The sequence below is a fragment of the Mustela erminea genome, chromosome 1 (assembly GCF_009829155.1).
Source record: "Mustela erminea isolate mMusErm1 chromosome 1, mMusErm1.Pri, whole genome shotgun sequence".
Taxonomy (NCBI): domain Eukaryota; kingdom Metazoa; phylum Chordata; class Mammalia; order Carnivora; family Mustelidae; genus Mustela; species Mustela erminea.
In genome coordinates, this window is record NC_045614.1 from 170996371 (window position 1) to 171023929 (window position 27559).

The following is a 27559-nucleotide window of genomic DNA, read 5'->3' on the forward strand; positions in this document are numbered from 1 at the left end:
ATGAGGAAATAGCAGGCAAACCCCCAACTGAGGATCTTTTACAATAATTGCCCTATCGTTTTAAAGAAGTCTAACGTCATGAAAGACAAACACTGAAGTGTTCCAGATTAAAGGACTAAAGAGAGACAGATAACTACACCATGTGGGATAATGAAGTGGATCTTTGACTACAAAGACAGTAATGGAGCAAATGGTGAAATGTGAAAAAAGTCTGCAGGACAAAATACAAATAATCAGCAAAGTATTATAATAATGTTAATTCCCTGATTGTGACAACTGTCCTACAGTTACTTAAGAATAACATTTGGAGAACATGGAAATACCTTGTAATACTTTCACAATATTTTCTAAGTCTGAATGAAGTTTAAAATTCAAAGAAGTACCTTCACATGACCAGGAAAGTAACTTCCCTCCACACTAAGTGAAGCTAACCTTGATTACGAGATCTAAGAAAAATATTTGAAAACCCACAGCCTTCATTTGTAATTATTGAAACTTGAATGAGGCTTAATTCTAAAATGTAGCTCAATTTGTTATTTACTAGGACCTGCACATGAAATGGAGCCAATGGATGGTAGACACTACCTTCTAACACTTAAGGATTTTCAAAGATATGCCTTGGCAGGATTTTCTACAGCACAGGACAGAAACACTTTGGCAGTGAAGGAGAGGGAGGATGTGGATTAAGTCTTTTCCAACCCCAGATACTATAATGCTATAGAACTATGTGCTAAGTTAGGGAGACTCCAATAATACTAATTTTAAATTTCTCATTACTTTGGCCAACAATCTGGGCAAGAGCAACAATCGTAACATCTGAATCTTCTTTTTTATTAAAAAACAAAAAAACAAAAACAAAAAACCCAGCAACAATTACATAGAATAGAAAATAAGAACACTATTGAGTTTGACAAATTTATTGGTATTTTAGTAAAGACATTCATCTCAGTCGTTTCTCTCCCATCTTGACCTTAGGTTAATATTTCACTTGAGTCAAGAAAAGAGTAAGTAGGAGAGGGATGTTATTTTAACATAAGCAGTAAAATGGACAAAAGTGGAAAGTTTGCCTACATTAAAGCAAGTTAAATTCATGTATCTTGATATAATTAAATCATGTAAGAACTAATAGTTCTATATACATTTCCATTGTTTTACTTGGGGCTTACTCTAAACTTAAATGCAAATGAACAAAATGTTAGGAATATATATATACAGGCTGCTTCTCTGGAGTTATTACCTATTAAAAGAGCTCAGCAAGTAGTTACCACCAATAAAATAGTCTGAAGCTGCCTCCAAATTAAGCACTGCAGGAGTATTCAAAGAAATCATTATACTGTTTCTTTATTTGTGACGAAGCTTTTAAAGATGTATTTAACTGTCACATTAAAAAATAATTTATACAAGAATTTAAAAAAAAACCCTAGAATACATAGGTCTAACAACATATATGTGGTCAACGAATCCATAAGATATGTTTAAAGATGCATTTTCTTTCTTTCTTCGGTACCTAAAATGTGCTTTTGAGGCCACTGGTTAATATGTATACACTTCAAATAAACCATATTACTGTACTAAAATAATTCTTGCATTAGGTTCAAATCAAATTTGCTTTCACAAGTTAGTAACTTAAATTAAGCTTAAACGAAGTTATAGCAAGTGCATCTTTCTCATTTTCATCTTCATACAATGTTGTTTTTTGGTGTTTCTACCTTTTAAAAATAAAAACAGCCAAATATTTGTATTATGTACATTTAAATTTTTGGTGGTGGTTTGTATTTTAAAAGAAACAGCTTCCTTACGATTTGCCTCAAGATCTGGTGGAAATGCTTACAGGAACTAGCTAGTAACAAAAACCAAGAGAAGCACATTCAAAATACTGATTTACTTTGGTAGCAAATGGTCTTTGAAGACTAAGGTAGACAAGACCCATTAAAGTGAAGTGGGCTATTTCCAATACTCAACAATTTACATAAAATTAAAAAAATTTTTTTGAAGAGCTAAGCATCTGTACCAACTGATAGCAATGCAATATCTAGTTTACAATGACTTGAAACAAAACAAATGCCCATTAGGGGGGAAAAAAGCCGTATTTTAATTTTATCTAATGTACTTTTTTCAGTCATAGGTCAGTAACATTTTCTTCCCAATACAATACTCCCTCTCTATAAGGCTGTTCCTGGGAGCCAGACACTTTAGGTTAATAAGGGAGTTAAGAGTAATTGCTTGCAGGTTAATAGACGATAACTTTTTGCGTTCCTCTTAATGTGCTAATAGTTGTGTCTAAAAAAATATGCAATTCTTAGAAAGGTACCATTTCTGATTTTTTATTATCTGTAACCTTTGGAAACTAATCACATGAAACTACAAAATTAGCAAATGTCTTGAAATCTGTATATAAAACATAAATTACCTCTAATTTCAAACTCTCATTTATTAGTGTACCACTCAATCTTTAAAAAAAAAAAAAAAAAAAAAGGCGGCTCCAAAGATAGTCTTATACCATTCTTTAAAAAAGGAAACTGTTCCTTTTAACTTTACACCCACCCCTACACCCCAATTTCAACACATCATTTAATTGTCTTGGTCATGGACATTTCCAAGATGAGATTTTATATTTCGTTCCCAGAGCTTCTGGTTATCAGAAAAACCATGCTTTCCTTTATTGAAGGAGTTTGGTCCTGCTGATGTTGGTGTATCCCTGTGTTAAAAGATATGAAATTTATTTAAAAGTTACATAAAGCCTTTTGGGTCATGTTTTTAATTCATTCAAAACATATTTGTTTAGTACCTATTATGAACAGAGGCTGAGTATCAAAAGCCCCTAAAGATTTTTTTTTTTAATATCCTTTCTGTAAGACCCAGTCCTAAAATTTCAGATTCAGTAGGTCTGAGGAGACCAACTTGTTTAACACTTAAGGTGATTCTGACATATAGCTAAGGGTGGCAACCACAACAGTTTTTAAAACTGCTGCTTGAAACCCTTTAATAGGGTCATGAAATCAACTGATGGCTTGCCATCAGCATTTATAAAAAATGAAATAGAAGAAAAACATGAAGACATATTAATAACACATAAAAAGGTTCACTGTCTGTAATAGATTTGTTTCAATTTTACCTCTTTGATATGTTTTCAAATATATAAACAAACAAACTGGGTGTTTAAACTGGGTTACAGTCAGATATATTTCTTACTTTAGGTTCCAGTATGAAAGGAAAGTAGGTAGACAGTCACTGGGACTGTTCCTATTTGAATCCTAGACCCCAAGTCTGAAATGGATGCTTGCATATGGACCTGGTTGTCTATGAGTTTATAATTTGGCAGAAATGGGGACAAACTATGGGTTGCTTTAAATCCAAACTTTCTGGGACGCCTGGGTGGCTCAGTTGGTTAAGCAGCTGCCTTCGGCTCAGGTCATGATCCCAGCGTCCTGGGATCGAGTCCCACATCGGGCTCCTTGCTCCGCAGGGAGCCTGCTTCTCCCTCTGCCTGCCATTCTGTCTGCCTGTGCTTGCTCTCTCCTCTCTCTCCCTCTGATAAATAAATAAAATCTTTAAAAAAAAAAAATAAATAAATCCAAACTTTCTGACTAGCCTCTAAGTTACCTACTTATGTATACAAAGAAAATAGGCATTATGTTAACTTGATATTAATGTTATTTCCATGACAAAAGAACCATGGCGGAAAATTAAAAATCAAAACACTTGTCTTATTTTGGTATTTGGCACCTTAATTACAAAAGGAAAAAAGGGCATGTACAATCAAGATTAAATGTAGAGAATAATATGACAGGTGAATGACTGAAAGCCTTTTTTTTAATACTGAAAAAACTTAAATTTTAGATCAGAAACATTTCTCACATATGTCTGAAGAAAATAAAGATTGTATGTATTTGAAAAGAAATATCCTTAGAATTATTATTTTTTAAAAGGTATTCAATTTCCCTTTCCAGGAGAGAAAATAAGATCACTGATAGCTCACAAAACAAAACTACTTTGTCCAACTATGCAAGAAAAGCCTAAACACTAAAGTTCATTTTAAAAGATCATTCTTAACAATTTTTATAAACAAATATATACCTTCCAATATTCTTCATCCTCATCTTTGCTTCTGGAGGCATTTCCTCTGGCTCACTCTGGAGGAGGAAAAAAAAAGATGATACATTACAGGTTTATTAAATTCACTTGATTACTAATAATACTGAATTTTGTATTGAAGTCTTCTAGCATTTTCCATACTATAAATTTTGGTAAAAGGAGAAAAGTATTTACCTTAACTACATTTTAAAAAGAAACACAGATCTTGTGTGCTGACTCTGCATAAATAGACCTCCTAGAACTCAAACCACTTGTTTACTGTGCGGTATACATTTTGCTAAGTGCTTTAATATGCTTTCTTTTAAACCCTTAACAATCCTCAGGGCACTGGGTGGCTCAGCTCACTGAGCATCCATCCGACTCCTGGTTTCAGTTTGGGTCTTGATCTCAGGGTGGTGGAATCAAGCCCTGAGTTGGGTTCCTCACTGGGGGGTGGGGGGTGTAGTTGGCTTGGGGATTCTCTTCCTCTGCCCCTCCCCTGACTCATGCATGTGCCAGCTCATTTGCACTCTCTAACAGATCTTTAAAAGAAAAACAAAAAAACCCCCTAATAATCCTACTAGGTAAGGATAATTATCATCATTTGCATTTTTAAAATTAAAATGAGATAAACAAGGGTAATTCGTCCAAAGTTAAAAAGCTAATAGCAACACAGCTGGATGCCAAAGCAAAGATTCTTGGGGCACCAGGGTGGCCCAAGTCATGATCTTGGGGTCCTGAGATGGAGCCGCCACCTTCTGCCACCTTCCCCGACCTGTCACCTTCCCCCATCCCCCATCTGGCTCCCAGCTCAGCAGGAAGCCTGCTTCTTCCTCTCATACTCCTCCTACTTGTGTTCCCTCTATCCCTGTCTCTCTGTCAAATAAATTAAAAAAAAAAAAAAAAAAAAAAAGAAAGTGTTCCAAGCAAAGATTCTTAACAACTTTATGGTATTGCTCCTTCTAAAAATGTCTCTTTTACTAAAAAGTATCTTTAAAGGTCATTCTTTCCATACTTCTAAAGATGTTAAAAAGATACATAAGTTAAATTCATTTTAGGTCTATTTTAAGTAGGCACCACGACTGACATGGGGCTTTAACTCATGACCCTGAGATCAAGAATTACATGCATGGTCTACCAACTGAGCCAGCCAGGAACCCCTAAATATTCTTTTTAAAAAGAGTATCCTTAAGATCTAGACTAAAGGAGCTTCTCCTGGTCAAATGTGAGACAATTTGGGCATTACTACCTATAGAATAAAGAATCCACAAACCTACACTTACATAAATAAGGGAAAGCTCTTCCTTACAGGAAGAGAATAAATGTGAAAGAGGTAAAACAATGAGCAAAATCATAATTTGGCAAACATTCATAATAACAGATTCTGGCAGGAATAATCAATGGATGCTAACACTCATGGGAGTGTTTAAAAAATTATGTATTTTCATGTATCCTTTCTTTTTCAAAGGACATTTTACAAAATAACTGCCCTGAACTTTTCAAAAACATTAATGCCATAAAACAGAAAGACCCAAGAATTGTCCAAACTAAAGGAGACTAAGGAGACCACAACTAAAAATATATTTTTACATTTCAAAATTAATTAAATGGATGCCCTCATTGTCCAACATACTAATATATATTCAAGGTTACTTAACTGTGGTCTGCAGAAAAAGGAAAAACCAAGCACACATTCTTTTATCTAAGAGACAAGTTAAAGTTTATATCCTTCACCATCAATTTGTTAATTTCTCCATTTGCAGAATGGGAATAACTACATTACATGATTCACAGGAATATAGGGAAGATAAAGTTACGGGAAAAGATGTCCAAACTGTGAGGCGTTCAAAACCAGTACTATGATGCAGGAGCTTTTCCAGCCTCCCTTCTTTGGCATATGCTGTTCCCTTCTTCCTATAATGCCCTTCCCTCATACATTCTATACATACCAAAAAAGAGCTACCTAGTCTCTTAAGAATATTAGAGATGACAGAAAACATTAAATACTATTAAATTTGTATTTTTCAAACTTTTTTTGAGGGGGTAAAATACTCTTTTCCTCAATAAAATCTTATTTGGGTCCCTAAGTATAAAACAGATTAAAGAATAGCTACGAGTGAAAAAGAGGGCAGTAGACTAGAGTCATGCTTGTTAGGGATCACTTAACACCACAGGAGCTCCTGAGACAATTCCACAGAATCCCAGAACTCTGAGTAGTAGTTTAAAAATACATGATTTAAACTGAGTCTTCATTTTATAGCTGAAAAACTAAGGCTCCCAAAGGTGAAGTGACTTATTCATAGGTTTTCTACTGGTTAGTAACTAGAAAAGACAGGAAAAGAATCCACGTCTTCCCATTGCCAGTCTAGTAGTCATGGTCTTTCCATGCTGTTGCATCTAGTTACTCAGATTCTCTTCCTTCCCTGAATTTCCATACCACTTTATGTCTTCAGATACTTTTGATTTTTATTTTGTACTATTTTATGCCCCGCTAGTCTGAATTCCTAGAGGAACATGTCTGATTTATCTTTATAATCTCACTGTGCCTAGCATACAGAAATCACTCCAATGTGTAAAATGAGTAAGTCCAAAGAACACATTAATAACTACAGTAATTTTTTACCTGATTTGGGCTCCAATCATTCCATAGTCATCCTTGCCCAAACTTCTCCACAGAAATCTCCAGTCCAGTCAAATGCAGCTGCTATTTATTTACTGCTCTCAAAACACTCAGCTTATAAAAGTAGTCCTAGGTTTGTCACAACGCTGCCTAATGTTTTGGTATCCAACTCCTATTTCTTCTCTATATATTCTTCCCAATCACTTCAGTCTACAGTATGCTCCTCAGAATGTATTAATTCTTAACCATACTGCTTTTGGGAGCAATTGCTCATGTACCCTGTTAATACTTAACTGTTACACAATGGGGTCACATTTTAAGTGGGGATTAGTTTCTAAAGTCAGAAATCAAAGAGAAGAATCAGTCAAAATGATGCTTAACATTCCACATCATATGTTATTGATAAGCATAAGAGAGGGACACTGTGAGAGGCATAAGGAAACTAGGACTGCCTAAGGGAACAGCAGATGAGCAACTCATGCTCACTCTGGAACACCTGCTTATTGAACAGACTTCTAGCAGAATCACCTGCACTATTAGCTACTCTTCTTGGGGATACCAGAGAAAGCATTACAGCTGCCTTTTCAAAGCTGAATGCATGCATGATTTCACCACTGAAGACTCCAACTACAGAATTATTAAAGACAGCAGCATTAAATTTCTGGTTTTGGACCCTACATATGTCCTAGCACATATGTGTACCATTACTGTTCATAATAAGCATTTGTTTATTTCTTTTTTCTTTCTTTTCTGAAGTAGGCTCCATGCCCAGTGTGTGGCTCAAACTCATGAATTTAAGATCAAGACCTGAGCCAAGACCAAGAGTCAGACACTTAACCAACTGAACCACCCAGAAGCCCTTGTTGATTTGATTCTAACTTGACTGCTCCCAAGGCAGTATTTTAAATAATCCTACAACAAAATAAAATCAATAGAAATATGCAGATTTCGTAGACATCACACACACAACTATTCAGAATTACAAAGAAAATTCACTAGTACCATTAATACAACCTATAATCAGCCACTAACATCTTCCTTGAAGAACTGGTTAAAGTCAAATAAACAAAACTAGTTGTTGACTTACATCTTCATCTTCATTAAAAGCTGCTGCTACTGAAAGGGTTTTTGGAGCAAGTGTTGGAACAGTTTCTTTAGGCTTCTGAAGAAAAAACACATTAAGAAGTATCCCATAATGTTAAAAAAACATATATAATGTTTTTACAGGCATGCTTAATGATACAAATAACTTATTTTAAAAGACTTGATTTTATGTTTTCATAGAAACCTATAGTAAAGAACTCAGAAAAAACTTCAAAGAAATCCATTTTTTGTTTTTAAAAATCTGGTTATCAATGGGTAGCTTTATCTCTATTAATTATGTGTCAATTTATTTTCATCCTGTAAAACATTTTCTAGTCAGGATAGAGAGTATCATTTAGCTAAGGGGTATCTGGAAAAGGTAAAAGAAAATGATTAGTAGTATTTTACCACAGTAACAAAAAATGAACTGCAGTGTGCCTTGAGAACATAAAAGACACCAAGACTCATCTCTCTACTGGTTAGCTTTCTGCCCTATAGCCTATAAACATGGTTCTCTTCAATCTAACCTAAGTTCAGTTGTCCACATTATCTTCATCCTCTCATCATCCATTTTATCTTCAAACAACTGCAATCTGGTTTCCTCTCATTGCCCCACGGCTTCTCACCTAGAATTGGGTGACCGTGGTTCTATAGGGTCACCAATAACCAGTGCACCACTTTTGACTCTAATCACCAGCTACTTTTTTAAACACTCCTACCTTGACTTCTTTGACAATGCTTTTTAGAGGCTATTCTAATTCTCTGATCTTTTGATCCCTCTTTGTTTCCTCCTGATCCCCCCTTAAATGACAGGCACCCCAGATTCCGTCCTTAGGGATTTTTCCTTTCCTTCTCTGTACTTCGCTAGTCAACTCCATTCACTCCCATAGTTTTAACTTCCAAATCCTATGTCTGCCCCAAATAGGATAGCTCCACTTAGAGCCCCAACGGGTACTTTAGTTTCACAATGTTCTAAGTACCTAAGCCAGAAAACATTTTCCTCAACTTGCATTCAATTGTGAAGTCTTGTTGCTTAAATCTCTATCTGCATTCCCATCAACTACTGACACTTAAGGCCCCTTAGCATTACTTGTCTCAACTACTGTTAGAAATACCATCTCCCCACCTTCTGTGTTTCCTCCCTCTAATCCTCTATAATGCTACCAGAACGATTATCTCTAAAATGAAAATGTGTTGTTCCCATAGCTCTGCTAGAACTTAAATAAAACAAAACTATATTATGTAAGTCCTTTATGATTCCGTTCTGTGGTCTTATTTGGGGGGCTTTCTACCCCTACATTTGGATAGCACTTTCCAACTACAACTTCCTGAATGGCTTCACATCTAAACTGCTTTTGCACAAAACTCTTTTTATCTAAGATGCCCTTTGCCTCCTGTCTACAGTTAAACCTAACTCAAACATCACCTCATCAGTGAAAACTTCTCTGATCTACTGAAACAAAATGAAGCACTCTTTCTTCTAGAACACAAATCCTTTTTGTAAATGTTTGCTTTTGAAGGAATAAAAATGTTAACTTGGAGATTATGCATAGAGCCTCTAGAAATATCCTTTACTCTTTTAAATACATCAGGTGTTTGATGTACATACAACAGATGACACAAGTAAGTGCCTGTTGATCAACTGCCTTTTCATATCATATAACCAAAAGCAATAGTTTCAACTATTTTTTCTATCTTAAAACTCACTTCCCCAAGATGACCCTGTTTATAATAAAGTTTACCTGATAAAAACAGGTTTTTGTTTTCCAAAGATTTAAAAGGTTTACTGAATAGGTTTTATCAACAAAATCCTCCTATCTAAAATGATCAGCAATTACTAAATCATGTTAATGATTTAGAAAAAGTAGGGATTTGGATATCTGATTTAGGGGTGTGCTGACCACAGAAAAACCTGTTAATCAAAAGCAACATCCATATGAAGGTGTATATGAGAATACATGTTTAATGGCTATCAAAAAAATCCTGCAAATATTTATGCAGTTGGTCTATGCAACTTCATTAAAAAAAAACTGAACAGAATGAATCACTCAAATAGGAAGAAAAGTCATGAAGTAATGAACTTAAAAGCTGCATATCTTTTGTTCAGAATCCATTTTTTTAAAGAAAGAAAGAAAATAAAGGCAAAACAACATAGGGTGGGAGTAGGAGTTCTGAGAAATGGTAGCTCTTTTAAAATCAGAAGTGTAACTCAAACACACTGACTCTGGCGGAAACCTGATCCACATTATATCCTTAAGGACTCTGAATGAAACATCAAACACACAAATAAAGCTATATGCATCTGGTAAATGAACATTAATTTTCACAGAACAGATATGAATAAACAATTCAAAAGCAATAATCTTAATAATTTCAGGATTATTTTCCTTATACAAGAATGTAACTATTTTCTAAAGCTAACAATAATACACTGGTTGGAACATATGAAATTGTCACTTTTGTAGGTCAGAAATAGTCAAATCTAGAAACTTCATGTTTCAATCTAGCATTTCAAAACTTTCCAGATACTCCATGGTTAAAAATTATTAATAATTCAAGTTTTATATTTAAAAGAAAGACTCAAAAGTTGATCCTAATAGGACAACATGGCTCAATGTCCATTTGTAGCTCCAAAGTAATAGGAAGTTCTTATTAAGTAATACCTCACTAGTACTGATTTCTACAGATATTATTTTTAATATTACCAGAATTGAAAGATAAGAAAAATAAATTCTTTCTGAAAATATTTTTCAGAGTTTTTGCTTAATTTGGAAAAATTCTAAGCTGTTACTTTATAAATCATATATTGCTTATATAGTTACTCCTTCTCCTATTCCAAACCTTTTTAAAAAAAGTTTTCTGGAGTTATAATATAGCCACACCATTCTTGAATGCAGAGCTAGTAACTTCTTAAATACTTACATGTAAGGTCACGCACTAATGTACCTTTTTAGACTCAATTTTCCATAATCCCCTATAAGCAAGTTCCTGAAACAAATTTTTAAGTCCCATTTTGAACATCATACAGGTAAAATAACAACTCACACTTGATCCAAGTTTGATGGATATGGCTGAGGCTTTCTTTGTCGTCTGACTACCTATGGCAAATCCAAACTTGGAGATCTTTGTAGGTTTTGTTGGGAGGTCTGCAGCTTCTTCTTCAGCTGATCGCTTCTCAGCGCTGCGACTGGAACTTTCCCCTCCATTACTGGAAGAAACAGTCTTAGTTTTCACAGGTTTTTCTGCTTCTTCTTCAGGTCCTGGTGAAGTCGAAACAACTTACCAAGATGAGCTATTTTTACTGAGCAGATTGATGGGAGCAGCAACCTCAAAAATCATCGTTATAAGGAAGATACCTCTGCAGTTGTCACCTACTGACCCAACAGTCTCTTCCACTGTTTGTTAGAGTATACAGCAGGAACTGAGATTGTGTGGCAGTAGAAGAGGCTCCCATGAATTAACTAGCATAAAATACAGAGCAATTTAAAATTATAAACACAGAGTTCACAAAATCTAAGACCCTTCAACTAAACACTATTATAAAAGTTATATAATTAATCATTTGTGGGATTTTGCTTTTTAGAAATTAAGGTCTGTAAGTTCTTCTACACAAACTAGGTTGTGAGCAACTGGTCACATCACAGAATAATACATCTGATTAATAAATTCTGACATTCTTCAATTATGTACTACTAGTTATACAGAATACCTAGTTATGAATGGCTTATTACCAGAACTACAATGTTAATACAGCCTGGAGTAAGTTTCTTGAGTGATGTGCTCCTCACGTACCTCTCACACAATTTTTAGAGTTGAAAAGGAAACTGAAGGAAGACATCAAGTCATTCCCTTTTATGTGATTTAAATTTTACTCTGAAACCTTAATTATCACCTATTTTAACAATCAGTTTTAGGTTTACACACTACTTTTTCTCAAGAAAGAAAGATGAGCTCATTAAAATTTCAAATAAAGCCATATGTAAATTTGGAATACAAGATGGTTTTCAGTGATTTTGCTTGTATTTGTATTAATCAGTGACAAAATAAGTTAGCATCTTGAGTATCTTTGGTCTTTTACACTAGAAAGCTATTTAAGAACATACTGAATGGTAACACAGAAATATGGTTGACTAAAAATTTTATTTTCTTTCCCCAATTCGCCCTATAGAATGTTTTCTGCTACACTAAACAGTTTATTTATGAAGAGAAGATGCTCTAAGCAATAGCCCTGACAACAGTTAACAGGACAAACAACTAGAATGGGGGGAAAAGTGCAAAATCAAACACAAATAGATGGACAAGTAACAGATTAAAATATCCAGAAGTGAGAGCTCTCAATCTATATAATTTTGAAATCATGAGGTCTCTAGATTAATAAGCACTTTGAACAGAACATCTAATTTTGTTTAGAGGAAAGATAACAGAACTCTTTATTCCCTTTGGAAGGCGGTGAAAGCTGTAATAAAATGTAGGGGAGGAATTAAGAAGGATTAGATGTTTTGGGATTTCCTTAGGAGACAAAGACAGCACTGGAATAGTTGCTGGAAGTGCCATTTACTTATTTAAATATGCAATTACAAAAGCACTTGAAGGATATAAGATCAATATTTAATAGCTGAAATACAGAAATCAATTTAGAATTTCTAGGGGCACCAGGAAGGCTCAGTAGGTTAAGTGTTTGCCTTAAGCTCAGGTCAAGATCTCAGGGTCCTGGGATCTAGTCGCACTGGGCTCCCCGCTCAGTGGGGAGTCTGCTTCTCCCTCCCCCTCTGACTCCCCATGGTCTCTCTCTCAAATAAACAAATAAAATCTTAAAAAAAGTTAATTTAGAATTTCTTAAAAAAAAAAAAGACTGTATTATGACAACATTAGTGTTTTCAAAGCCTAAGTATAGAACTAAAAGCATTATTTTAAATTTTATTCTGCATTATATTTACAGTTTTAATCAAGTATGAGTTTTACTGTAGAACCTAAACAATGATAACTATTTCTTTGTGACTGACTAAAATAGAAAATGCAGTCTCTATATATGGGAACACATAAAAACATATAGAAAATGCACTGCATTTACATAAAGAAACAATCTATACACTAAGGAACAAGTTTTGGGCAAACACAAACTGTGAAAAACATCAAAACAAATGGCATAAAGAACATTCAGTCTTGACTGCAATATACTCTGTTCTCTGAACTATGACCTAAGAGCTACACATAATTAGTCAAGATTTCCAGTTCTTTTAAAAAAAAAAACAACCACCTATCTTTTCTTAATTCTAGGTCTCCTTTTACCCAGAAAATAATTCTGGAACAAAGAATCTAGAAAAACTAAAGCATAAATAATAAACAAAGTGAAGAACATTAATCTCATTATAATATTAATACCATTAAGAGTGACAAATGGCTGAGTTAGTATGTGATAATATATGGAACACAATACTATCTGCCCAATCACACGATGCTAAAGAGAAAATTTCTATAGACACTGCTGTAGAAAAGGCAGCATGAACAGGGGAGTTGGGAAAACTACCACTAATTAAGTAATCAACTGGAAGCAATTCAATTTTATTCACACCGCTTTCTTGTCACCTTAAGAGGCAATCTATTAAGACCACCCACATCTCAGGTCCGTTCTGGAAATAGAACATACTATGTCTAACAGCTTATTTCTAAACATGACTAATTCCAGGGATGCCTGGGTGGCTCATTCAGTTAAGTGTCTCCCTGAGGCTCAGATCATGATCCTAGGTCCTGGAATTGAATCTTGCATGGGGCTCCTTGCTCAGTGGGGAGTCTGCTTCTCCCTCCGCCTGCCTCTTCTGCTTGTGCGCTCTTTCTCTCTGATAAATGAATAAAATCTTAAAAAATAATAATAATAATAAATAAATAAACATGACTGATTGCAGATCCAGCAAATTATTTTTGGACGTAGTAAATAACTAGCTATGTTCAACTCTAAAGAAGTTTGTTGGGGTTTTCTTTTCTTTTTTTTTTAAGCCACTGTAAATACATAATAGCTTTGAAAATATCCACACTTCAGAGAAGAGATGAGGGGAAAAGGAGTGAAGAAAGGAGGTGGGTGTACTATCAGTACTCATTACTTAACCTTAAATGGCTCAATGTGTCAGATGGATTGGAGCTTTTATTTTATCTTTAGGTAATCATCCTCTAACAATTATGTAATAAAATACACAGAATACTTAGGAAATAAAGCAAATGGAGTAAGCAATGAAAATGGAAAAGTGTGACACCCAAATCTACGTTATCATCAATGTGACTGTTATTACAGATTCTACAAGTCTATATAGAGCTCATCAGAAAGTTATTTCAACCTAATGTGAACTTTGAAATAAATCACTAAATATGAGCCTTAATTTCTAGGTATATTAGAGTGTTTTTATTTTTTTTAAAGACTTTATTTATTTGACAGAGAGAGAGACAGCGAGAGAGGGAACACAAGCAGCGGGGAGTGGGAGAGGGAGAAGCAGGCTTCCCCTCAAGCAGGGAGCCTGATGTGCGGCTCCATCTCAGAACCCTGGGATCATGACCTGGGCCGAAGGCAGACACTTAACTACTAAGCCACCCAGGCGCCCCTAAAGTGTTTTTCTTTAAATACAACATGTACTACACTTTAGCATTTGGGGCTTTTAATCAAGAACTGTTGTTTTCATTTAATGGGAATTATTTTATTTAATGGGATCTTTGTATTTTGGACCACGGAAAATAAAATTTTTACATGACCATGGATTAGCAATGTGAAAATTCTTGGCAACATGGCTTATATTTTAAAGAATGAGTAAATACGTGATCAGTTTTCTAAAAATAAGAGAATCACAATTTATAGCAAAACATGCATAAAATTATATAAATGTACTAGATTCTTCATCAAGGAATATTTTAATAAAAGGGATTTTTATCTAGTTTGCATTCACTCTGAGCTAACAAAGTGTGTAGTTAATGTGAAATCAAATGACACATGGTACTAGCATTTTTTTTTCTATTCCACTGAGTAGCAGGAGAGGAAAGGTGGCCCTTGGAGGACAAAGTTACCTTACTTAAAAGAAAAAAAAAAGTACCTAATAAGAAAGTTTAAGTCCATAACGATCTATCCTTCATAATCCATTTGTATTCAGCTTAAATGAGAACATATTCAAGACCCTCTTAGTGGCTGGGATAATGTCACTTTCATTAAAGTAGTTCTCAGCTTAAAATAGCACAAGATGGTCATGATTTTGATATGGACAGTTTTCTAAGATCTCTGTTTCAATGAGCCACAAAAATGTAGCTGAAGAGAGAATAAAAATCTGCCCAAAGCCTTATCTTTAGCATTATCCTCCTCTTTAAGGTGAGAACAAATTCAAGTACATAGCTTCTCTTACTGACATAAATTCATTCATAACTACTTACAAAAAGTTACACTCCCAACTTACTGGACTGTTCAACAGGAGCTAAAAATCAGCTCAGTAAGACCCTAAGACAAACTTGAGAGTGTTTCAAAATAGTGCCAACTTGCCACAAAATTAGCAAATCCACAGTATTACATGTTTTTATCTGACATTCAAAATCGATTTATATGCAACAGCACTATCTTCTTGTTAAGGCAGGCACACTGAAGGCATATTACGACAAAGTTATGAAGGGACTACTTATTTTAAATCACCACAAAGGATACCATAATTTTTGATATCATCCAAGTTAACTTTATACTACCACCCCGCATACAAAAACATGCTACAATAGAAACATCAACAGTCACACTAGAGTTAACTACCCCTAACTGAAAGGGTGATGGATAAATTACACAGTCCAGTTATGCTGACACTTAAGGTACATTTTGGTAACACATTAAACACATCTTCAATACTCTCAAGACACTTAAAAAGCTATTCTACAAAGTTAAAAGATAGTCTGAAAGCCAGTTAAGATTCTTTCCTTAGGTTACAGATCTTTGGTTTTCCTCACACTATTAGTTTTTTATCATTTTACTCAATAATACCTCAGATGATTTTGGGGGGGGGGGACCCAACCCTAATGAGATAGTACTATACGGTTTAAATTGCTGTTTAATTAAGTAACTAAACGTTACGTTTTTCTCAGTTTTTGTTCCCAAGGCAATTCACATGAAACGTCATGTTAGTAACGTCCTAATAACTGCCTTCATATGCTATTAATCTTCGATATTTTCTCAAACTAAATAATTTCAGGTATAAGATCTGAAGGAGTCAGAATAGAGAGTAATACTTAAAACGTTCTAAAAAGATATTATGATCACCTCGCACGTGTTAAGTTACTTGCCTTGTTCCGACAAGGGGGGGGGGGGGGGGGGGGGGGCTGGAGAGATGCTTCTTTCCCCTCATGCACAAGGCCCAAATTTACGGGGGTGGAGGATACAGAATGAAGATAGCTGTAACCTGAGTTCGCATCGTAACAAAATGCAGGAAAAGTCACACTAGCCTAGTAAGCCACCTAAATATCTGTCATGAGGTTAGCTAGCAATAGCCTAACTCAGAAAAAGCAGGCACTTTAAAGGCAGTCAAACCCTAACCCTAGACCCCGCAGTTTAAACAGGAGGGCAGGCAAAGGCATTCTTTTCCTCCATCTCGACTCAGGCCGTTACAGGGTCAGTATTCAGCTTGAAAATAAAAGGCCGAGGTCCACCTCCTCGGCGAAAAGGGAGAAGCCCAGTAACTCCCAGGTGTAACTTAGAAGCCAGCACCGTCGGAAACTCGGCCTGCGCCCAGTTCCTGCAGCCACTGCTCGGTGACTCCCACTGTGTGTGTGCGCGTGTGTGTTTTGTGTGCTGTGCGTCTCCGGTGTGGCGGTAGCGGCTCCTGCGCTGCCGCTCCCGGTCCCACCCCGAGTTCCGTCCCCCTTTCTGGTACCCATATGCCTTCTCCTCGGAAGCAGGGCCTCCGGTGGGGCCAGCAGGTGACGGACAGTGGCCGGCTCTCCCCCGGCAAGGAGGCGATGTGGGCCCGGATCGCAAAGGGCCGCGTCGGGCGTGCCCGGGTCTCGTCTGGGCCCAGCACCTGGCCGGGTGAGCGCCAGATCCGCCCATTCTCGCCCCCTTCCTACACCCCCCACCCCGGGGACCTCAAAGAAAGGCCCAGAGTATCCCACGCAGCCCGCAACGCTGGGGTTGTGTTCACCTCCGGCGGCTCCAGCTCGCTGCGGTTTCTCAGGCTTCTCCTCTCCCGCCTTCCCGTCCGCCATTTTCCCCGCCGCGGCCTCCCCTGCAGCCACGCCAAGGACGTCACGGCCCCGCCCAGCAACCATTGAGTGTCGGAGCTAGCCAACGAGGCAGCAGCGTAGAGCGGCCTTGGAAAGTGGAAAGAGGCCATTTTGGAAACGGAAGTGGATGTGACATCATCTGCGAGTCGCCTTTGAACGAAGAGCGGGGAGGGTTGGACTGCGTGTTTATGGGGGACTGCTTAGAGCTAGAGCTTACTTAGGATTTATGGTCCAGAGAAGTGGGGGAGATATGGGAGCACCACACTGCAAACGTTGGTGGAATCTTGTAAGGTTTCTGTAGACCAGGGTGTGACTACAGCTAAAGCGAGCCGGCTTATTCATTCTGGTCTTTCTGGATCTCCTGTGTTTTCTTTAAAAAAAAAAAAAAAAAAAAAAGAGGGCTGTGAGGGCTCCTGGCTGGCTTAGAGGAGCGTAGGGCTGATCTCGGGGTCCTGAGTGCCAGCCCCATGTTGGGTGTAGAGAGGGCTTACATATATAAAACTTACAAAACAAAAAACCTCAAAACACAACATTTATGGTGCGCCCTCTTAGGTTATCTTGCTTAATCCCAGCAACAGTCCAATGCAGAATCATCCTCTTTTTTAATTAGCTATGAGAATTGAGGCCAAAGAGAGTAATTTGTCTAAAGTCACGTAGCCAAATGGTTAAGTCTACTTTTTATGTAGGTCGTAATTGTTCTATCAAGTTAAACTGGGTGGCTCAGTCGCTGAGGTCATGATCCTAGGGTCTTAAAGCAAATCGCACACCCAGCTCCTTGCTCAGTGGGGAACCTTCTTCTCCTACTTCCCCTGCTTGTGTGCTCGCTCGCTCTGACAAATAAATAAATGAAGTCCTTTTTTTTCAAGAGAGAAGTTACTTCATTCAGTTAAGATTAGAGGCATTTCCACCTTAGAAAACTTTAGTGAATCCCTAGGGTTTGCAGAATGAGGTCCTAGTGTTATATTGGGCCTTAGCCCAACTTTCTAGACTCATCTTCACTTTCTCCCTATATTTACACTACTCTCTTGCCATATGAGGTCAATTCCTTGCCTAGGGGCCTGGAGTTTCTGGGTTTGTCCTATATTAAAAGGTGAGTGTTTACAGAAATTAGTCTTAAGAAGGGATGCTTGGGTTGCTCAGTCAGTTAAACATGTGCCTTCAGCTTAGGTCATGATCTGGGGTTCCTGGGCTCCAGCCCCTCATCAGGGTCCTCACTCAGCGGGGAGCCTGCTTCTCCCTCTGCCTGCTGCTCCCCCTGCCTAAGCTCTCTCTCTTGCTATCTCTGTAGAATAAAATCTTAAAAACACACACACACACACACACATTTTGAACATAGTCCAAATTAGCTAACTAGTTAATATTTACTTAGCATTTATGTGCCAGACTCCCTATTGTTTTCTATGAGTCAAGAACCACTTCTAATCTCCTTTTCACAGAGGAGGAAAACTGAAATTTCAAGCGATTAAGCAATTTAGGCATCAGAGCCTATGGTGGAGCTGGAACCCAGGGAGTAGGGCTAGGACTTGGGAGATCAGTAAGGTGCCCTAGAAGCCTTGTTTTCCTCACTCTATGTGCCAGTCCTGCCAGGCAATCCTAAACCCTGTTCTTAAGTACTATGCTGTTTTATCTTCATTGTATTGCAAATGGCTCAAGTATTAGCACCTTGCCACTTAGTTCAGTCAAAGGTTGAAATTCATTCATATCATACTTACCAATTCTAAGTTTACACATCACTTTGTCAAGGCCCTTCCTGATCGCACCCGAGTTTAGGTTAGGCATCCATTGTTTTTCCATTGCACTCCATACTTGCCTTATTATAGAGAGCATAATTTATACATTGAAAGCCAGGGCTTTTTTTTTTTTTTTTTTAAAGATTTTATTTATTTATTTGAGAGAGAAACAGTGAGAGAGAGCATGAGCGAGGAGAAGGTCAGAGAGCGAAGCAGACTCCCCATGGAGCTGGGAGCCTGATGCGGGACTCGATCCCGGGACTCCGGGATCATGACCTGAGCCGAAGGCAGTCGTCCAACCAACTGAGCCACCCAGGCGTCCCGAAAGCCAGGGCTTTAAAGTCAGACAAATCCTTTGAATTCTGAGACTACACTTAAAGGTTGAGTTTTGAGTAAATTTTCCTTATCTGTACAAAAGGTACTATTAGGCAACTAAGTTATAAGTACTATAATAGTTTAGTATAATACATCATAATAAAAGTATAATAGTTGTTTAAATAATTCATGTAAACTGTATATTGCTTGGTAGAGTAGGTACTTAATAGTATTCAGTAAAAGATTAAATCCTGCTTTAAGAAATGTATTGGATTGCATCTCTCATGTTAATTTCCAGTTCAGAAACTAGGTAGAAGTAGTTGGCTATCCATCTTTATTTCCTGTGTTTTCAAAAAAGTTAACAGTGCAGGTAGTCTATAATGAACATTTCCTAAACTTCTTTTCGTAGGAAAGAAGTACACATGTTCTCAAGTATAGTAGGACTTATCAGGTAGCAAGCGGCAGAAACCCAAATACTGGCTTGGGCAAAAAAGGGGAATTTATTAGAGGAATTACCAGGGTGTTGCTTGAAGTTTAAACAACCAATGAATGCTAAAGGCAAATCTATAGCTGGACCTCAAGAATAACCGGAAGCAGGCATTTAAACAGTGCCAAAGTTGGTCTTACTTTTACATGTAAGCTTCACTTCCTCCTATATAGCCTGTCTTCCTTCATAAAAAGGAATGCCTAAATAAAAAAAAAAGAAGGGGTTAAAAAAAAAAAAAAAAAAAAAAAGGAATGCCACCATCAATTCCAGAGCTTCCTGTCTGTCGATGTCCATCATCACAGTGATGCAGGTTTAGTTCTCAAATCCAAAAATCCTAGAATGAGTTGTGACTGGCCTATCTTAAAGTCAGATGCCCATCTCTAAGTTTGAGTGAGGTATCTCCTTAAGGATAATCAGCTGTGGCCAGGACAAGGTCTGTAAAAATATGGCAGATTCCATTCAAATCAACAGCTGGAGAAAAGGAAGTTTTTCCTATAAGAGGAAAGCTGAGGCACAGAGGTGGCTCAGTCAGTTAAACGTCTGACTTCAGCTCTGGTCATGATCTCAGGGTCCTGGGATAGAGTCCTTGATTCAGCTTCCTGCTCAGCAAGGGGTCAGCTGTGCCTCTGCTTCCCTGCCCACCCCCCAGCTTATTCTCTGTCTCAAATAAATAAAAATCTTGGGGGGAGAAGGGAGGAAAGGAAAGCTCTCTATACTGCAATAGGGAAGTGCTATATGTAAGTCATCAAGTAAACCTCCTTTTTCTTCCTTAGGGGACATGGAATGAATTCCATCTCCCCAAGGGATGTCTTAACCTTTTGTTTAACCAAGATTCAGTTAAACAAACTTCAGTGCCTATGACATGCCCAGAACTGCACCAAATGTCACTTTGAACCACCACCTGAAGTTTAAAATCTCTTCTGTAACAATTTTTGATAAAAAGGTAGTTGTTGACATTGCTAAAAGAACAATTAAGAAGGAAAATGGAGCGCCTGAGTGGCTCGGTCAGTTAAGTGGCTGACTCTCAATTTCTGCTCAGGTCATGATCTTGGGGTCCTGAGAATGAGCCTGCATCAGCGGACTCTGCCCTCAGCGGGGAGTCAGTTTGAGGATTCTCATTCCCTTACCCCCTGCTCTAAGTAAATATATCTTTAAAAAAAAAAAAAAAAAGGAGTACCTGGGTCTCAATTGGTGAAACATCTGCCTTTGGCTCAGGTCACGTTCCTGGGGTCCCAGAATGGGAGTCCCTCATCGGGCTCCCTGCTGAGCAAGGAGTCTGCTTGTCCTTCTTCCTCTACGCCCAGCCCCTATTCATGCAGTCTCTTTTTCTCTCTCAAATAAATAAAATCTAAAAAAGGAAATGGAGTCTTAGACTCAGAAATACTCGCAAAAAAGCTGCAGCAATGGTACAATTCTTTTACTGGGCTCAACAAACTTGGACAATTCTTTTTACTAAGATTATTGTTTATTTTTATAGTAAAATATATTTCCAAAGTTTTGCAGAAATTTAATTAATTGGGGAAAAACACTTCAGTTAGCTTGGAAGGACAACCTTTAAAAGAAAAGAACAAGTGAATTCCATTCAGGAAGAAACAGACCAGTAGAATTGTATTTTCACTCCATTTTCCACTCCTTTTTTTCTTCCAGTTTTATTGAGAAATAATTGACATTCATTACAGTATAAGTTTAGGCATACAGTATCGTAGTTTGATTTACATATATTGTGATCATTTATTTAAGTTATCAAATTTTCTCATTTAAGCCACCTTTTCTGTGTGTGTATATTTAGAGAGCCTTTTGGAGATGAATTAAAGGTCTTTGACTTCTTCAATCCGTTGACAAGCTCTTGAGAATGCTGAGAAATTTCCAAACAACCACTGTATTTTCTTCTAGGAACAAACTTCAGAGCCTCTTCCCAACTACCAGTGTTTTTCAGACATAACAAAATACGCATCATTTGATCTAAGGTGAGATTTTTGGTACCAGTATCCCACTGTAAATATCTATCTAATGGAAGGCGCTCCGTTGCCAGCTTCAGCCGTTTTGCCTTGGCAAGGGACGTGCCTGTCTGCATAGCCTTATCAACAAAAGATCCCACTATATAAATTTTATCATGCTTGAAAGTAGTCATAACATTAGGAGAATCTGCAGTTAAATATATAAGACTATCCTTTGGGAATAAATCTACATGAGACTTTTCTGTTGCTGTTAAAAGCAATTTGTCCCATTTTTCTCTGTAATGTTTAACTAACTCTTTATGATAAGCACCATCTATTTTAAGATTGCAGAAATAAAGATGGAAAGGATCAACATCCCTTCTGTTACATCCTTCACTTTCTAGAAGTTGGGAAACAGTATTTTGGAGTTCTTTTGGTTTCATGTAGTTATCATAATCCATGTCAAAAACCAAAGGTTGCCCAAACTGCATGGCCTGAGCACCTTTCCAGCCCATGGCAATGTCCATATTCCTATCCCAAAGTCGTAGAAATAGAAAGTTTTGCTGTTTATCTTCCTTAGTGGTTTCTAGCAATTGCTCTCTTATTGCTTTTTCCCTTGTTGCTGCTTTCCTTTCCTTTTTTATTTGATTAGCTTTTTTCTTTTTTTCCTTAATATATAAATATTTTAAGTATTTTTTTTTTGATGATTTAGAAACACATTCCATAGTAGTTTTGAGTTCTTCTTCACTGATGTGTTCTGGTACTTCTTTGCCAAGCAATCGCCACATCTCAATTAACTCCCTGATGGCAGCTAGAGGATCTTCATCCTTGCTACTTGAGACTGGTGAAACACCTTCTTCTTGCACACTAGACTTCATTGTAATTTTCCACCCATCCAGTCCCAGCTGTTCAGGAGGTGATGTACTCTCCGTTTTAGGATAGGACACTCCTGGTATTTTGGAAGACATGTATCTCTGTAGAATGGCTGAACATAAAACGCTTCTCTTCCTAGGAATGATAAATGGCACCAAATACCTGGCACAAGATCTTAAGGTGATACTACCACTCATTTTGAGGAAAATAGGCATGTAAGACCCCTATAAGAGAAGCAAAATGTAATGAAAAGTTAGACAAACATTTTTTAATTTTTTAAACCTGTCAACTAATTATGCAAGTATAAATTTGAGACACCAAAAGCAAATGACTTTTTAAAAAAAGATTTTACTTATTTATTTGACAGGCAGAGATCACAAGTAGGCAGAGAGGCAGGCAGAGAAAGAGAGAGGGGAAGCAGACTCCCTGCTGAGCAGAGAGCCCGATGAGAGAGCCCGATGAGGGGCTCGATCCCAGGACTCTGAGATCATGACCTGAGCTGAAGGCAGAGGCTTTAACCCACTGAGCCACGCAGGTGCCTGGAGCAATTGATTTTTTTAACACAAAGTGAGGACAACTTTATTTCCTGTACCATTAATTTTTCCTAGACTCCTGTGGCATAAAGCCTGTGATCAAACATCAGGCAAAAAGTTTACAACTTATTTGGGTTCTTATTTTATTTTTTTAAAGATTTTATTTATTTATTTGACAGATCACAAGTAAGTAGAGAGGCAGCTGCTGAGCAGAGCCTGATGTGGGGCTCCACCCTGGGATCATGATCTGAGCCGAAGGCAGAGGCTTTAACCCACTGAGCCACCAAGGTGCCCCTGGGTTCTTATTTTTTACATAAATTTCATTACTTCTTTAGGAAAAAGAATATCTTGAAGAAAGATCCTTTTTAGATTCTTATCTAGGGGCCCAGAATATCAACATTACTGGATAACAAAGTAATGTTCTGCTTATAGGGTTGAGATCATGATACTATTTCTTCTCCATTCTACTCTAAGTCCAGATAGAGACCCAAACACAAGCTCCTTAACATAAGCAACACATGAAGACAGTAAGACAAAGGGCAGAAAAGTTATAGGGTACGGACCTGCTGTATCAATAGGACCTGCTGTATCAATGCTCTCATGTTTTCAAAACAGAAATGGACAAAGATTTACTGATTTAAAAACAAAACAAAAAACAGGGGTGCCTGGGTGCCTTAGTGGGTTAAATTGCTCCCTTTAGCTGAGAACATGATCTCATGGATCCTGGGACTGAGCCCCATATGAGGTTCCCTGCTCAGCAGGGAGTCAGTTCCCCCCCCCAACTCCCCACCCCCACTCACACTGTCTCCCAGATAAATAAATCTTTAAAAACAAGAAAATAGACCTCTTTTCTCCAGTTCAGAGTTTATTTTGCAGCACATAATGTTACTATCAAACAAAATGTCCAAAATTAGGGCAAATATATATAAGCTCCACAATTTTATCCTAAAGGTCTGGACATCCACAAAACAATGAAGATGCTTTAAAATGTGAAACTAGTACAGGATTTGAAGGAAAAAAAAAAAAAAGGAAATCAACTTTTTACAAAATGCAACTGAAATACTTGAAATATTCCTTCTTCCCTCTGCTTTATTTAACAACTCGGCATGCTTCTTAGAGTGGTTGTCTAAGCTGTTCCCTGATGCTCACATGTCTTCCCCTCCTTTAAAAGCAGATGTGCCTCTGAATTCTGTCGTTAGCCTCCACCCCCATTTTTCCCCCAGTCTAAAATTCTCCATGTGAGGTCTGATCTATCTTTGTGGTTTTACCACCATGCATCAGAAGAAATACTTCAAATGCAACATATTAACATAATTGCTCTCCCTTCCCTTCCCAACCTGCTTTACCTTCTACATGGTTTCAGGGAGGGACACTGCCATTCATCCATTTGCTGAAGCCAGAAACTGGGGGTCGTTTTATTACCACCCTCTCTGACACCCACCACATCTAATCTATTTGAATTACAACCACTTTACTTTCTAAATAATCTTGAATCCATTAATTTCTTTTGAATCCCATTATCTTAATTGCATCCGCTAGCCTCCTGATTTGCTCTGTCACATCTCTAAGCCATTTGGAGCTGGTGCAAATCTAATCAATGCACTTGATACTTGTATCAAGTATTCCTCCTACTAGTTCTTATAGCACCCTCTACCTCTCTACCACAGTATTTCTAACACTCTTTGTAACGGCCAGGTTACTTATTTGCCTGACTAATGGTAAACTCTATCAGAACAGACTATTTATATTAACACTAAACACAGTACTTAGCAGTTTATGGCTCGCAGAGTCTCCAATGTGAACTTTATAAAAAAAATATTTTATTTATTTATTTGACAGAGAGAGACACAGTGAGAGAAGGAACAGAAGCAGGGGGAGTGGGAGAGGGAGAAACAGGCTTCCCACCAAGCAGGGAGCCTGATGGCAGGCTCAATCCCAGACTCTGGGATCACGACCTGAACCAAGGCAGATGCTTAATGACTGAGCCACCCAGGTGCCCCCTCAATGTGAACTTTTAAATCCACTGCTGCCAGGCACAAGTTCCAAACTTACACACATGGCTTTTAAAGTTTTCCACAAAATCATCTTTTGCTTACCTCTTCAGATATATCTTTAGCTATTCTTCACCTCAATCCTTAGATCAAGTATTCCTCCTACTAGTTCTTATAGCACCCTCTACCTCTCTACCACAGTATTTGTAACACTCTTTGTAACTGCCAGGTTACTTATTTGCCTGACTAATGGTAAACTCTATCAGGACAGACTATTTAGATTAACACTGAACCCAGTGCTCAGCAGTTTATGGCTCACAGGAAATCACTCAAGTATTTTTCGAATAAATATCCTGGACCAGGGGCGCCTGGGTGGCTCAGTGGGTTAAAGCCTCTGCCTTCGGCTCAGGTCATGATCCCAGGGTCCTGGGATCGAGCCCCGCATCGGGCTCTCTGCTCAGCAGGGAGCCTGCTTCCTCCTCTCTCTGCTTGCCTCTCTGCCTACTTGTGATCTCTGTCTGTCCAATAAATAATAAATAAAATCTTTAAAAAAAAAATATCCTGGACCAATGCTTTTCACATTTAAAATATGTTCAGACACCTTTAAAAAAAAAAAAAAGAAAAGAAAAAGAAAGAAAAGAAAAAAGTTTGGGGGAGGCAGCTAGCTAGCTCAGTTGGGAGAGCGCAATGATTCTTGATCTGAAGGAGAGGGTGTCCTGAGTGCAAGCCCCATAGTGGGTATAGAGCTTACTTTAAAAAATTCTCTCAAAGTTTGTTACTGTTTTGCTTTTTAAGTAATTTCTACACCCAATGTGGGCTCGAACTCAAGTCCACAAGATCAAGAGACGCAGGCTCTTCCGACTTACCCAGCCGGGTGCCCCATCTTCAGACACCTTTGAAAGAAAACAACAGTTTAGTGCACCTCGGTGTCTCAGTGGGTTAAGTGTCTGTCTTGGGCGCAGGTCAGGATCCCAGGTCCCGGGAGCCAGTCCCACATCAGGACCCCTGCTCAGCGGGGAGTCTGCTTCTCCCTCTGACCCTCCCCGGTCTCATGCTCCCACTCACTCTCAATCTCTCTGAAATAAATAAAATCTTAAAAGTTTTGTTTTGTTTTGTTTTTTAAATAAAGAGGGGTGCCTGGGTGGCTCAGCGGGTTAAAGCCTCTGCCTTCCGCTCAGGTCATGATCCCAGGGTCCTGGGATCCAGCCCCACATCGGGCTCTCTGCTCACCAGGGAGCCTGCTTCCTCCTCTCTCTCTCTGCCTACCTCTCTGCCTACTTGTGATCTGTCTGTCAAATAAATAAAAAATCCTTTAAAAAAAAAAAAGTAAAGAAAGAAAAAACAATTTAGACTCCCTGAGATATGATATTTAACGGGGAGTCCTCACCCCAATATGAGAAATACTGATTTCAGAAACCCGTCTTTGGAGTTTTGTCTTTGTAACCGGTAAAGATTTTTTTAGGATATCATAAAAATGAAAACTCAATTTTTAAAACAAACAAGGATATCATTTTTGGTAAACACTGCTCTGTTCCAGGGACTGTGCTACTTATAGTTTAAAAATCACTGGGCTTCCCCTCATCTGTGAGCCTTCTTAGCGCACGTGCTCCACTAAGCCCATTTTAGAAAGGTTTCCGCGTCCTCCCACCTCAACACACACAATTAAGATGTCAAGAAACATGCCCATACCAGGAGTGCGGAGACAGTGGCTCCCACTGGTGTCAACCGCGGGGACGCACACACGACGCAGCAGCCCGCGGTGAAGCGCTATGCCAGAAACCGCACCTCCCGCATCAACGCACGTCGGTTTAGTTTCCGTACCTTGCACGTCAGCCGTGGCCGGAAATCCCGCCCACTCTCTCCGGCGCTTGCCTATGACGTCAGGCCACTAGGGGAAAGCTTTCCAGCCGGAAAAGCGGTGCTGTTGTGGAGAATGCTGGCTGCTGCTCTGGGGCCGGTGCTCGCTAGGGACCATCTCGACTGTTGTGTTCTTGTACCTGGTTTAACTGGGTTACATCACCATTTTAAAAGTTTCTGTTCCTCTTCTCTTAACTTACTCTCTACTTGGTACACGTATTTATCAGCATTTACTCACGCAGTGCTAAAATAAAATGATGTTTTCAAAAGTCTCACTCAACTTTAAAAAACTGCTTGATGCAAGACTTAAACGTATGAAACTTTGTGAGCAGTTTATCAACAGCACCTGACACAATGTTTAGGACATGTTCCGGACACGAAGTATCTCTCACTCCCCTTAGCTCACTTGTTAAATTTAATGTGAAAATGAAATTAAGTCACACACTGCAATTAGTGGCCTTTGGGGCAAAATCCAGTCTGCAGGTGCTTTGTTTAGGTAGTACATTTTCAAGTGTTGTAATTTATTTGTCACTATTAAATCATTAGGGCCAACATCATTCACTGGGGGAAAGGACAGTCTTTTTCAAGGAATGGTGCCGAACAAAGTTGGACCCTTAACCTAAAACCATATAAAAATTAACTCAAAATGGATCAAAATCTTCAACATAAAAGTCAAAACTATAAAACTCTTAGAAGGAAACCTAGGGGAGAATTACATGACATTGGATTTGGAATGATTTCTTGTATGTGACCCCAAAAGCACAAGCAACAGAAGAAAACAGACATTTTGTACAAAATTAAAAACTTTGTATGTCAGGGGACACTACTGAC

The 27559-nt window shown here is 38.1% G+C and overlaps 2 protein-coding genes across 4 annotated transcripts; both read right to left on the minus strand.

The window, feature by feature from the left end:
• Positions 1-901: 901 nt before the first annotated feature.
• PCNP (PEST proteolytic signal containing nuclear protein) lies at positions 902-17052 on the minus strand. 2 transcript variants are annotated; one of them, XM_032350384.1, is made up of 6 exons: positions 16924-17030; positions 11061-11238; positions 10823-10985; positions 7782-7856; positions 4078-4133; positions 902-2698 (listed from the first exon to the last, which is right to left on the minus strand). In XM_032350384.1, exons 2-6 carry the CDS (start codon positions 11114-11116, stop codon positions 2572-2574), a joined length of 477 nt encoding a protein of 158 aa, XP_032206275.1. In that variant the 5' UTR covers positions 11117-11238; positions 16924-17030; the 3' UTR covers positions 902-2571. The 2 variants fall into 2 exon arrangements, with proteins under 2 accessions (XP_032206275.1, XP_032206267.1); XM_032350376.1 differs by lacking the exon at positions 11061-11238 and having other exon boundaries at positions 10823-11037; positions 16924-17052.
• Positions 17053-21143: 4091 nt separating this feature from the next.
• Positions 21144-26716, minus strand: TRMT10C (tRNA methyltransferase 10C, mitochondrial RNase P subunit). Of its 2 annotated transcripts, XM_032350406.1 has the most exons (3): positions 26561-26716; positions 25738-25764; positions 21144-22571 (listed from the first exon to the last, which is right to left on the minus strand). In XM_032350406.1, exon 3 carries the CDS (start codon positions 22560-22562, stop codon positions 21291-21293), a length of 1272 nt encoding a protein of 423 aa, XP_032206297.1. In that variant the 5' UTR covers positions 22563-22571; positions 25738-25764; positions 26561-26716; the 3' UTR covers positions 21144-21290. The 2 variants fall into 2 exon arrangements, with proteins under 2 accessions (XP_032206297.1, XP_032206286.1); XM_032350395.1 differs by lacking the exon at positions 25738-25764.
• Positions 26717-27559: the final 843 nt, after the last annotated feature.